At 44.9% G+C, this 11,020-nt stretch overlaps 1 protein-coding gene across 1 annotated transcript; it reads left to right on the top strand.

Annotated features, from left to right (window-relative positions):
* Nucleotides 1–1,990: 1,990 nt before the first annotated feature.
* Nucleotides 1,991–10,964, top strand: Mrps15 (mitochondrial ribosomal protein S15). Its single transcript, XM_021627124.2, has 8 exons — nucleotides 1,991–2,260; nucleotides 2,481–2,522; nucleotides 3,606–3,684; nucleotides 5,480–5,528; nucleotides 6,500–6,584; nucleotides 8,636–8,694; nucleotides 10,108–10,299; nucleotides 10,517–10,964. Exons 1-8 carry the CDS (start codon nucleotides 2,131–2,133, stop codon nucleotides 10,643–10,645), a joined length of 765 nt encoding a protein of 254 aa, XP_021482799.1. The 5' UTR covers nucleotides 1,991–2,130; the 3' UTR covers nucleotides 10,646–10,964.
* Nucleotides 10,965–11,020: the final 56 nt, after the last annotated feature.

Below are 11,020 nucleotides of genomic sequence, written 5' to 3'. Positions count from 1 at the left end.
TATCACTAAGAGGTTAATTAAAAAATAAGCTTTACCTTTTTTTTTTTAAGGATTTATTTTTATTTTACGTGTCTGAGCATTTGCCTGCATATGTCTGTGCACCACATGGAGACAGTGTCCACAGAGGCCAGAGGAGAACATCTGGTTCCCTGGAACTGTTGTTACAGATGGCTGAGAGCCACCGCTTGGGTGCTGGGAACTGAACACGGGTCTTCTGCAAGATTAGCGAGCACTCCTAATCCAGCCTCCTACCCAGCCCTATTGTTAATTGTTTGGGTTTTTGATTTCTTTTGTTGGTGTCATCTGGTTGTTGTTGTTTTTCCCCTGTGAGGAAGCTCCAATACTGATTAATGTGGTGATTACACACACATATTCCCAGCAGCAATGAATAAGGATTTCTTTTTCAGCTGTTCAGTGGTGGCACATGCACTCAGAAGGCAAAGGTAGGCCAAGCTCTGAGTTCGAGGCCAGTCTGGTCTACAAAGTGAGTTCCAGGACAGCCAGGACCACAGAGAGAAACCCTGTCTCAAAAAACAAACAAACAAAATAATAATAATAATAATAATAATAATTTCTTTTTCTTCACATTCTCATCAACATGTGCTGTCACTTATGGTCTTAGTGATAGTCATTCTTCCTGGGGTAAGGTGGCATATCAATGCACCTTTAATTAGCATTTACCTTGTGGCCAAGTGTGCTGAATTTTTTTTTTCAAATATCTATTGACAATTTTTATTTCTGCTTTTGAGAACTATCTGATCAATTCATTTATCCACGTGTTGACAGATGACTTGGTATGAGGAGTTTAATTATTGGGGGTCTTTGTATAATATCTGTAATACCGTTAGCTGACAAATTTTTCTCCCATTCTGTAGGCTCCACACACATGTGTATATCAAAGGTTGAGCTTTATTTTCCATGATTGTTGTCTTATTTTGTTTGTTTGTTTTAGAGACAGAATCTCACTAGTTCTGGCTGGCCTGAAACTTGCTACATAGACCAGGCTAGCCTAAAGCTCATAGAAATCCACCTGTCTCTGCTTCCTAGGGGCTAGGGCTAAAGGCATGCACTGAGATGCCCATCCATGTTACTTTTTTCTTTTTAATTTTTCTTAGACTTGCTTATTTTACATATATGAGTGTTTTGATTACAAGTATGTATGTATGTGCATCAAATGAATGCCTGGAGCCCTCAGAGGTGAGAATAAGGGCATCAGATCCCCCGGAATAGATCTGGAACAGGAGAAGGTTGTCAGCTGTCATGTGGGTGCTAGGAACCAAGCCCAGGTCCTCTGCAAGAGCAACAAGTGTTCATCTCTCCAGCCCTCACCTCACTTTGTAAGCAGGGTCTCTCGCTAAACCTGGAGCCCACGGGTTTACTAGCTGGTCCATGAGCTCCAGAGATTCATCTGCTCTACCTCCCCGAACCCCTGCCCTGGAACTATAGACCTTGTGCCTGGTTTTTACATGGCTGCTGGGATCTTAGATTCTCAAGTTCACCCAGCAGGCACTTTACCAACTGAACCATCTTCCTTGCCCCACCCCTTTTTGAGACAGGGTCTTACATAGCCCAGGCTGGCCTCAAACCTGCTATGCAAACACGAATGACCTTGAACAACTTCTAATCCTCTTTCATTCAATTCCAAAGTCCTGGGGTTGCAGGCCTATGACACTATACCCATTTTTACGTACTGCTGGGGATCCAACCCAGGACTGTGCATTCTAGACAGTGTACTAGGGCTCTGCTAACCAAACTACATCCCCAGTTGCCCAAAGGTCCTCTTAATTCATGCAAAGACATTAGTCAGTTCTTGAGATTACTTCCTATGCTGTTGGAGTCCTTTTTCAGAAAAGCGGTTATCTATGTCTGTGTCCACTTTCCTTGGGCCCTGGTCTGAGGCCAGCGGCAAAGTTTTCTTTCCTTGGCCCTTTTCCCCTACACCCCCTACTTTTCCTCCCCACCACCTCCGAAGGCAATCCGGAGCCAATCCATTCGCTCAGCCCTCGACTGCTCTTGTCGAGCTCTCACCTCGATTGGTCGAGCCTGAGCCGTCATGGCTGCGCCCGTTTAACCCGGGACCGGCGCTAAGGGGACTGTGACAGGCGCGGGCCTGCGGGGATAGGAGTCACCATGCTGCGGGCCGCGTGGCGCGCGCTGAGCTCCGTTCGTGCCCAGGCAGTAGCCCAGGACCCGGTCTCTGCGCTGCGGGGCGGAGGCAGCGCCAGTCTGCCCTCAGCACGCTGCGGCCTGCAGCCTCCGAGTGAGCTGCGGAGCAGGGGCCGATCGGGGCTGGGCGCAGATGGGGACCGGAGAAAAGGAGTGGGAAGATGAGAAACAGAGGGCGGTGGCTAGGAAAGGGGTGACGAAGCGGGAGAGAGGGAAATGGGGCGCTAGTTAGGTGCAGGTGCACGCAGTCTGTGGTAGAAGGGTCACGCTGGCTCGTTCAGGAAATGAGCCTCAGCTTTTTCTGTTCTGCGTAGGTCTCCTGCACGCCGCTCGTAGCTACGCCATCCGGAAACCAGGTAGGAGGACTTAGGCTGAGATTTGAGGGAGAAGAGAGACCTCCTGGAAGGCTTGGGGTGGACAGTGAGACAGAGTTAGTGTTCAAAGGGGCGGGCCAGAAGAACCTTACATCCACGTCTTGAGAGCCCTAAGACCTTGTTTATGGTGACCACGAGGAAGCAGGAGGAAGCTTTGGAGTGGTATATTACCGAAAATGAGTGAGTACTTGGCTGGCAACACTGAGACCTTCCTAGAGTGTACCGCTTTTTATCTGCCATTCTGAGATGAAGGGTGTAGTTTCCCATCCCAAGTTAGTATACCTTAGGGCCCTCTAACCAGCAGATGTTATTTGAGACAAATTACTTTTTTTGAGCCAATGCTGAAATGAGTAAGTGTCAGAGGATCCATTGAAACATACTGTTACTAGGATTCAATCAGTATGACATATGAAAAGCACCCTTAGCCCTGTGCACAATAAACTGTAAGATATAGTAATATTTCTTGCTGTTTGTGTCCTTTGCATAGTGGCAGAACAGAGTCTGACTAGAGAGAAGAGATAATCTTGGTTGGGCTGGACTTGGTCTCCAAGCTTCAACCTCACTTCTAAGGGACACAGCAAGAATGCACGCACCGAAGCTGAGCTTTTGGTGACCTGTATTGAATACTGACATTTCCCCTAAAACTAGCTGCACTTCCTCTACCTCTTTATTTCATTCCTGTGTGGTCAACCAGCAAGCTTTGTTAGGTGCTTAATCTAGGCCAGACCATAGACCAGACTGGGAAGTGAGTGGTTCAAACAAAGCCACGCTCACTCCTGTCCACAGGAGAACCTATCCCACTGAGGAATCTGATAACTGGAGAACCAAAAGGGTTTGTGAGAAGTGCAGGCACAGTACATGTCTTAGAAAAGGCCATCTGTTGGCAACATGAAATATCAAAGCAGGTGCCCACAGGGTGTGCAGAAACAGAACCTGAGCTTTGATTTGCCCATTGCCTTCTTGAGACTCTAGGTGTTTCTCACAGATTTGGGGATTGTCTGAAAAGAGTGGAGCCTGGGAGAATGAGAGTTAACAGTGGATATTTTCCATCCTTGTATTTGACAGTCCAGACCAAACAGCATGATGAACTACCCCCTTCCACAATCATCAAAGACTACAAGAACGTCATCCCCAGAATGGAAAAGTAAGCACAAAGAAACCTACTTAAGAATACAGGAGTACCTGGGAGAGTGGGCAGGGAGTGGGAAAAGGGTGAGTTAAAGACTTGGCTGAGCTGAGCACAGTAATACAGGCCTGTAATTCCAGCACTTGGAGAGGCAGAGGCAGGCGGATCTCTGTGAGTTTGAGTCCAGGCTGGTCTACAAAGCAAGTCCAGGATAGCCAAGGCTACAAAGAGAAATCCTGCCTCATGGGGAGGAAAAAAAGAAAAGACGTGGCCTGTTATACTTGAAGCTTGATTATGTAAAGCCCTGCCTGTGGTGAGCCTAGTACGGGCCCTGGGTATGGTGGTCTCAGGTGGGCAGCTGGGGCAGCTGGTGCTCATAGAACTCAGCTGTCCTTTTTCTGGTACTATGAAGAGCTTGTACCAATAGATGCCAAAGAACTAACATACTTTACTGGTCTTGGTAGAAATCTCTCTTCTCTTGACCTCAGAAAGCCCTATAAGAGAAGAAATTGTGTCCTATTTGTATTAAGTATTCCTAACTGCTCTGTATTATACATCTAAGAGACAGAGCTAGGACTAGAATCCAGAGCTGATGGACACCAAAACCAGAGTCCTCTGCACAGTGGGAGTTGGGCTAGCTCCAATCTAACTATGCATTCTGGCTGTGTCTGTCTGAGGTGGAGATCATCCCTTTGCATTCCCTGAGACCAGAACGTTCAAGCCAGTGGCCCCAGTTGTCTGGTTCTGTCTTCTGCCCAACAAACCCATGTTGTCTTTGGGTCCCTGAGAAATGACTGCCCATTTCCAGAGAGCTGCATTTCTTATAGAAATAGCTGTTGTTTGTGTTTGCTTTTTAAATTTTCATAACAATTTTTGTTTATGTGCATGTGTGTCAGCATGTGTATGTGTGAGTGCCCACAGGGGTCAGAAGAAGGTATTGGATTCCCTGGAGTTAGAATCACAGGAGGTTGTGAGTCTATGTGGGTGCTAGGAATCAAACTCTGGCCCTCTGCAAAAACAAGTGCTCTTAATCACTGAGCCATCTTTCTAGCCGCTAACTTTTATTAATCTGTATTTACTATTATTTGTGTATGTATGTGTGCCTAATTAAGGCAGAGGGGTGGGTCTCCTACCAAGCTCACATGTGGAAATTGAAGGACAACTTTGTAGGGTCAGTTCTCCTTTACAGCTTTATGGTTCCTGTGGTCAAGCTTACACAGAAAGCACCTCCATACCTCTGACCAGCCCTATTCTTGACTTGAGAGGGTTGTTTCAACTTTTTAGATTTATTTATTTATATGTTTTGTTCACATGTATGTTTGTGTACCACGTGTGTGCCAGGTGCTTACATTAGTCAGAAGAGGGTGCTGGATCCCCTGAAACTAGAGTTATAGATAGTTATAAGCCACATATGGGTCCTGGAAACATGGGTCCTCTGCAAGAGCAACAAGTTCTCTTAACCACTGAGCCCTCTCTCCAGCCCCACCTCCCCCTTTCAAGATAAGCTCTCACACTCTGCCATTCTTCCTTTTTAAACAACTGTGAAAATAGCATTTCTGGACAAACTAGACAAGTAGTTAGGAGTGTTGGTGCTCATCCAGAGGACACGAGTTTTGTTCCCAGCATCCATACCAGATAGCTCAAAATCACCTATAACTCAGAGCTTCTGGGAGTTGCACACCCTCTTCTGGCCTCCACAGGCATCTAAGTGCCCATTAATATAATCTACAAACATATAAATTCATTTAGCTCTTAAGAAAAAAGCATTTCTTCCCCTTCCCAGTCCTTGTCTCATTGCTTTGTTTTTTGGCAGGGTTGATGATGTTGTGAAAAGAATCTTGTCTTTGGAAATGGCCAACAAGGTGAGTGCCTGTGCCACCCTAAATCTTGGCCTCCCTCAGTCTTCTCCCTGGGAACTCTCTACATCCCTCCCAGGCTGCCCCAGTCAGAACATTTATCCCACTGTCATTCTCTACTCAAACTAAGCACCATGAAGAGTTTTGCTCCTCTCTTGTGCCTCTGACGTCTGATAGATGCAGTAAAGATGTTGTCTTAGTCCCCATTTTTTGGTTTTGTTATTGCTGTGTAGAGGCACTGTGACCAAGGGAACTCTTATAAAAGAAAACATTTACTTGGGAGCTTGCTTGCAGTTTCAGAGGTTTAGTCCAGTACCGTCATGGTGGAAGCAATGAGCAGTAGCTGAGAACTACATCCTGATCCATAGGCAAAGAGGGACACTGGGACTAGCTTCAACTTTTGAAAATTCAAAGCCCTTCCCAGTGATGCACTTCTCCAACAAGGCCATACCTCCTAATCCTTCTCAAGTAGTGTCATTCCCTGATGATCAAGCATTCAAATAGATGAACCTATAGGGGTCAGTCTTGTTCAAATCAGCAGAGACGTGTACATGAATGAGTAAGCAAGTTTCTTTGTTTTATTGGTTGGTTGGTTTTTTTGTTTGTTTGTTTTGGTTTTGTTTTTTGAGACAGGATTCTTCTTTGTAGCCCTGGCTGTCCTGGACTCAGTTTGTAGACCAGGCTGGCCTCAAACGCACAGAGATCCACCTGCCTCTGCCTCCCAGAGTGCTGGGATCACAGGTGCGCACCACTGTGCCCAGCTGAGTAAGCACATTTTCAGTTTTCCTTATCTCTAGCTTTGGCCTTGGATCATAGGATATGGATAGCCATGTGGTTGGCCAAGGCATAGTAAATGCAATAAACTCCGACCCCAATTTTTCTGGGCCTACATGTTGTAACTGTACCCTTGCAGTCAGGAAGGGTAGTCCTTAGAGAACCATAAACCACAGATTTCCCCAAATTTCTCTCTCCAACAGAAAGAGAAGTTAAAAATCAAGCAAGAACAATTGATGAACAAGACTGTGGAAAACCCTGAAGATACCAGAACCTTGGAAGCTCGAAGTTGGTCCAGGGGCCCTTGGAAGTGGGGGTACAGCTAATACCTGGCCTGGGGCTCTTGATGTGACTTAGGAAGGGGAGAGGCATGGTGGACTGGAACTCTGAATTCCACGTTCAGTGATGCTAAAGTCATCAGCTGAGTCCTGCCCACTGCTCTGTTGTGAAATCAAACAGGTCTCCTCTGAAGTCTGCTTCCTAGTCTGGAGGTGGAGCTAGATGGATGGGGACCAGGCTGAAGTACTATTTCCTACTTTGTGGCAAGACTAAGAAGCTAAAGAATATGCACACACACTTGGAAACAAAACTTAGGGTAATAACAGTGCACATCTGTGGAGTGCTGTCGTGCCTACCAGCATGGAACATTTCCAGATTCCTGTTTTGGTTTCCAGCTGGAATTGGCAGTATCCCTCATTAGATATGAGTGAAAGCCTACCTGGTTCATTGAACCACTGCACCAGTGGGGTGAATTGGTGGCCCTATGCAGCATCTGCATTTTTTCTTACAGCTTAGACCGCCTCCTCCCTCTTCATGCCTCATTCACTTTTTTAAAAAATTTGTTCATATGTGTGGGTGTTTTGCCTATGTGTGTCTGTGCACTATGCATGTCTGATGCCAGTAGAAGAGAGAAAAGGGCTTCAGATCCCGTGGAGCTGGAGTTACAGGTATGAGCCACCATGTGCTGAGAATCAAGCTTAGGTTCTCTGGAAGAGAAGCCTCTTAAACCTGTGCCATCTCTCCAGTCCTATAAGTAAAAAGTTTTAATTATGAAAAGTTGATAATGGAAGCACAGAAAGAAGAGTAAATTTTTGACATTTATTATTATTGTATGTGAAAGTATATGATGTGTGAGTGCATGTACTTGTGTGCCGCACAAGGACAGTTTTCAGAAGTCCATTCCTTCCTTCCACCATGGATTCCATGGATTGAACTCAGGTTGTCAGGTTTGTGCCACAGGTACCTTTGCCCACTGAGACACTTTTGGGTCCTCTTGACAGTTGTAGGGTCTCATCTTAATGACTGGCTGGGACCTCTAGTATAATAGTGAATCATTAACCATGATGGCATGCTAGAGTTAACTCCTAATTTTAATGCCCTTGCTAGTGTGTTCAACCTGTGGCCTGCAGGCAGCGTGTGCCCCAGGGTAGCTATGAATGCAGCCCAGCTCAGCACAAAATCATAGTTAAAACATAGAGGGGTTTGTTTGTTTTATTGTTGTTGTTTTTTTTTAAGGTATTTGTTTCCTCTTAGACCAGTGGTTTTCAACCTTCCTAATGCTGCAACCCTTTAATATAGTTCTTCATGTTGTAGTGACCCCCAACCATAAAATTATTTCATTGCTACTTCATAGCTATAATTTTGCTATTATTATAATTGTACTGTAAATATCTGATATACAAGATATCTGATATATAAGATATCTGACCTCCAAAAGGGTTGTGACACACAGGGTTGAGAAGCACTGTTTTAGACTCTGTCTCACCATGTAGCCCCAGCTGGCCTCAAACTCCACAATGTCAATAGCTCACAGAGATCCACCTGCCTGTACCTTTATTATTTTTGTAACTAAATTGCATGGTTCTCAAGCATGAGCTTTACAGATGAAAACATTGTATCACGAGGTCAAAAAATAGAGAAGTACAATTTTGCCATTGAGAGTGCTGATTACCAGCCAGGCAGAGTGGCACACACCCATAAAGGAAGAAGGGGCAGGCCAATTACAAGTTCAGTCTAGGCTACATAGCAAGGTTATGGTCAAACTAAGCCTCCTAATGAGACTTCATGTCAACTGCGTTCTCCCACTATACACACACACACACAATACTATTTGCTATGACAGATAATGACCTTTATGGAACTAAGTAATTTCCTTTTTTTGAACTTGCTTTTCTAATAGAAAGATAATCAAGCTTTTGAGATCTTGCAATTCAGAGTGCTTTGGGATTTAGAAAGAGCTATTGGTGATTGTTGTTCCTTTGGTTCTTAAAACATGAGGTGGGCCTGGGCCCTTCCTTCCTCTGTGCCCAGCTCTCATCCTCTGTGGTTTGTGGTTTCAGTTGTTGCCTTGACTGTCAGGATCCACAATTATGAAGAACATATGCAGAAACATCGAAAGGTAAGGCCTTGGCCTCACTCAACTAAACCACAGAAGCTAGGGCGAGGGGAGTCTGAGAGTAAAGGGCTCTTGGTCCCAAGAAGCTAATGACTGTGACAAGGAGAGGCCACACATCAACTCTAAAAGGAAAACACTTCCCTCCTGCCTCTACATCAACAAAGGGAGCCTTACAGGACTCTGCCAAGTCATCAGTGGTCAAGAAAACGAACTGTAGAGCATGGTCACTGACACATAGAGGGTGCTTAGTAAATGTTTTTTAAATGCATGGATAAAAGCTTTGTCCCTTCTACTTAAAGTCGCTGTGATTTAGGGAAGCTTATTGATCTGAGCCTATGTTCTCACATCTGTAAAGTGGGAAAACTGCCACAGGATTGCAAGGATTACAAAAATTACTGCTAGCAGTCAGTATGGTGCATAACACTTCTCTAGGCCATTAACATCATCTCATAACCTTTAGAACTGTTTCTTTCAAATCTTCCAGAGGAGCAGTCTTGCCATGGAGTGGCATTATCCCTCAAGAGACTGCTAGGAAGTGATGCCTGACACTTGGAATAAGTCAGTCTTGCCAAGGGCCCATATTCTTAAGCACTGTGTCATTGCTCAGCTGAGCAGCACGGGGCCGCCAGAAATAGGAAATTGTCATTAGTTTTGACCCCTGTGCTACACAGGCTGACTTTAACCTCTCCAACTTTTCACTACAGCTACCTGAGAGCTAAATTATAGGTTATGTGCCATCATACCCAGCTACGTGTGTGTATGTGTGTGTGTGTGTGTGTGTGTTTAAATAAGTATGCAGTTGTAAACATAGACTGGTCTAGTGCTCCTAGGAGCTGGTTGCATGAGCTTTGGAAGTTACAGTTTTGCTCATTTGAGGTGTAGAATCCTAGCTCTACTGCAAAGGCCCCTCACACAGCAGGACCTGGAACAGAGGATGAGGTGCTTTTTTTCTCTGCTCAAGCTGACAGTCTGATTCAGTGCTGGAACAGCTGAGCAGATGGTACAGGGGAAGACTGAGATTCAGTGTTAGACCAGTCAGTAGACTCAAGACTTGACCTAACGGTCCACAGTCTAAAGAGCTACTCGAAGTCAGATAAGCCCTCTAAACCTTTATTCTCTTGTCTGTAAGCAATGAACAGTGTGACAGTAGCTCCTGCAGAACTATAGTAATGTTGCATAAGATTGTAGAGATGTTTCAATAAAATGATGACATGACCATATATCATTAATGGTAAAAAACATTAATTCTTACAAAATACTGAAATTAAGAGTAAGTATACTGGCTTAGGCCTGTCATCCCAGCAATCAGGAAGCCAAGGAAGGAGAATTGCCATGTGTTTGAAAAGAGCCTGGGTTACAGAGTGAGACCTTGTCTCAAAACAACAAATAATTATAGTAATACATATTCTTCTATAGGACAAAGCCCACAAGCGCTATCTGCTGAAGAGCATCGACAAGAGGAAAAAGATGCTCAGAATCCTCCGTCAGACCAATTATGATGTCTTTGAGAAGACGTGCAGGGAGCTTGGGGTGGAGTATACCTTACCCCCTCTGCATTTCCACAGGGTCCACCGCCGCTTCCTGGCCAAGAAGGCTCTGTGCATTCGGGTACGAATCAGTATGGTTGGTTGCTTTGGTCGGCCTCCCTGGACTGAGGGGCAAAAAAGAAGGGATAAGTTGTCTGTTTCTGACCAAGGCCTACACACGTGGAGAACACGTGGAGAAAGAATGAGGTTTCCATTGAGATAATTCCCACAGACCTGCTCCAAATCTGAGGTTTTGCATAAAATTACAAAGTCTTTTCCTATCACCTTTCCACCACCAGGTTTTCCAGGAGGTGCAAAAGCTGAAGAAGCAAAAACAGGCCCTAGAAGCTGCTGCCAACAAACAACATAACCAGGGTTCGCCGGAGAACCCTTCCCAATCCTTACCAGAGGTGACCAAAGAAAACTAATAAAGTCTGTTCCACCTTGAAAAATGATAGAAAATGGACTTTTGTATTTTTAGCCTGAGGAAGAGGAATTTATTTTTCATTTGGCTCTGGGATCTCAGAGGCAAGAGTCCCTGCCATCACCCCGGAGGATGCAGTCACAGAAACAAATGTCATTTAGTATGTTTTAGAGAGGTATTGGTATAATATTCTTGTGGAATGTACCCTTGTTCATTCAAATGCTGATTTCTCTACCCCATTATCTGGTTTTAATTCGGACATTGCATTGTGATATTTATTGTAAGCATCACCTGTCTCAAGTTTGTGTAAACATGCCACCATTTGTTGTGTTGTCAATAAAACAACCAGTCAGTGCTGTGCAATGGGGAGAACAGGGTG

The sequence above is a fragment of the Meriones unguiculatus genome, chromosome 3 (assembly GCF_030254825.1).
Source record: "Meriones unguiculatus strain TT.TT164.6M chromosome 3, Bangor_MerUng_6.1, whole genome shotgun sequence".
Lineage (NCBI taxonomy): Eukaryota > Metazoa > Chordata > Mammalia > Rodentia > Muridae > Meriones > Meriones unguiculatus.
Note: the sequence above shows the minus strand (reverse complement) of the source record. Positions and strands in the feature narration are given on the sequence as shown.

Bases quoted from the DNA above. Each gene is read 5' to 3' on its own strand.
- Mrps15 (XM_021627124.2), top strand. From the start codon at position 2,131: ATGCTGCGGGCCGCGTGGCGCGCGCTGAGCTCCGTTCGTGCCCAGGCA. The intron at 6,585-8,635 runs GTTGGTCCAGGG...TTGTGGTTTCAG, and splicing joins CAGAACCTTGGAAGCTCGAA to TTGTTGCCTTGACTGTCAGG. The intron at 8,695-10,107 runs GTAAGGCCTTGG...ATTCTTCTATAG, and splicing joins ATATGCAGAAACATCGAAAG to GACAAAGCCCACAAGCGCTA.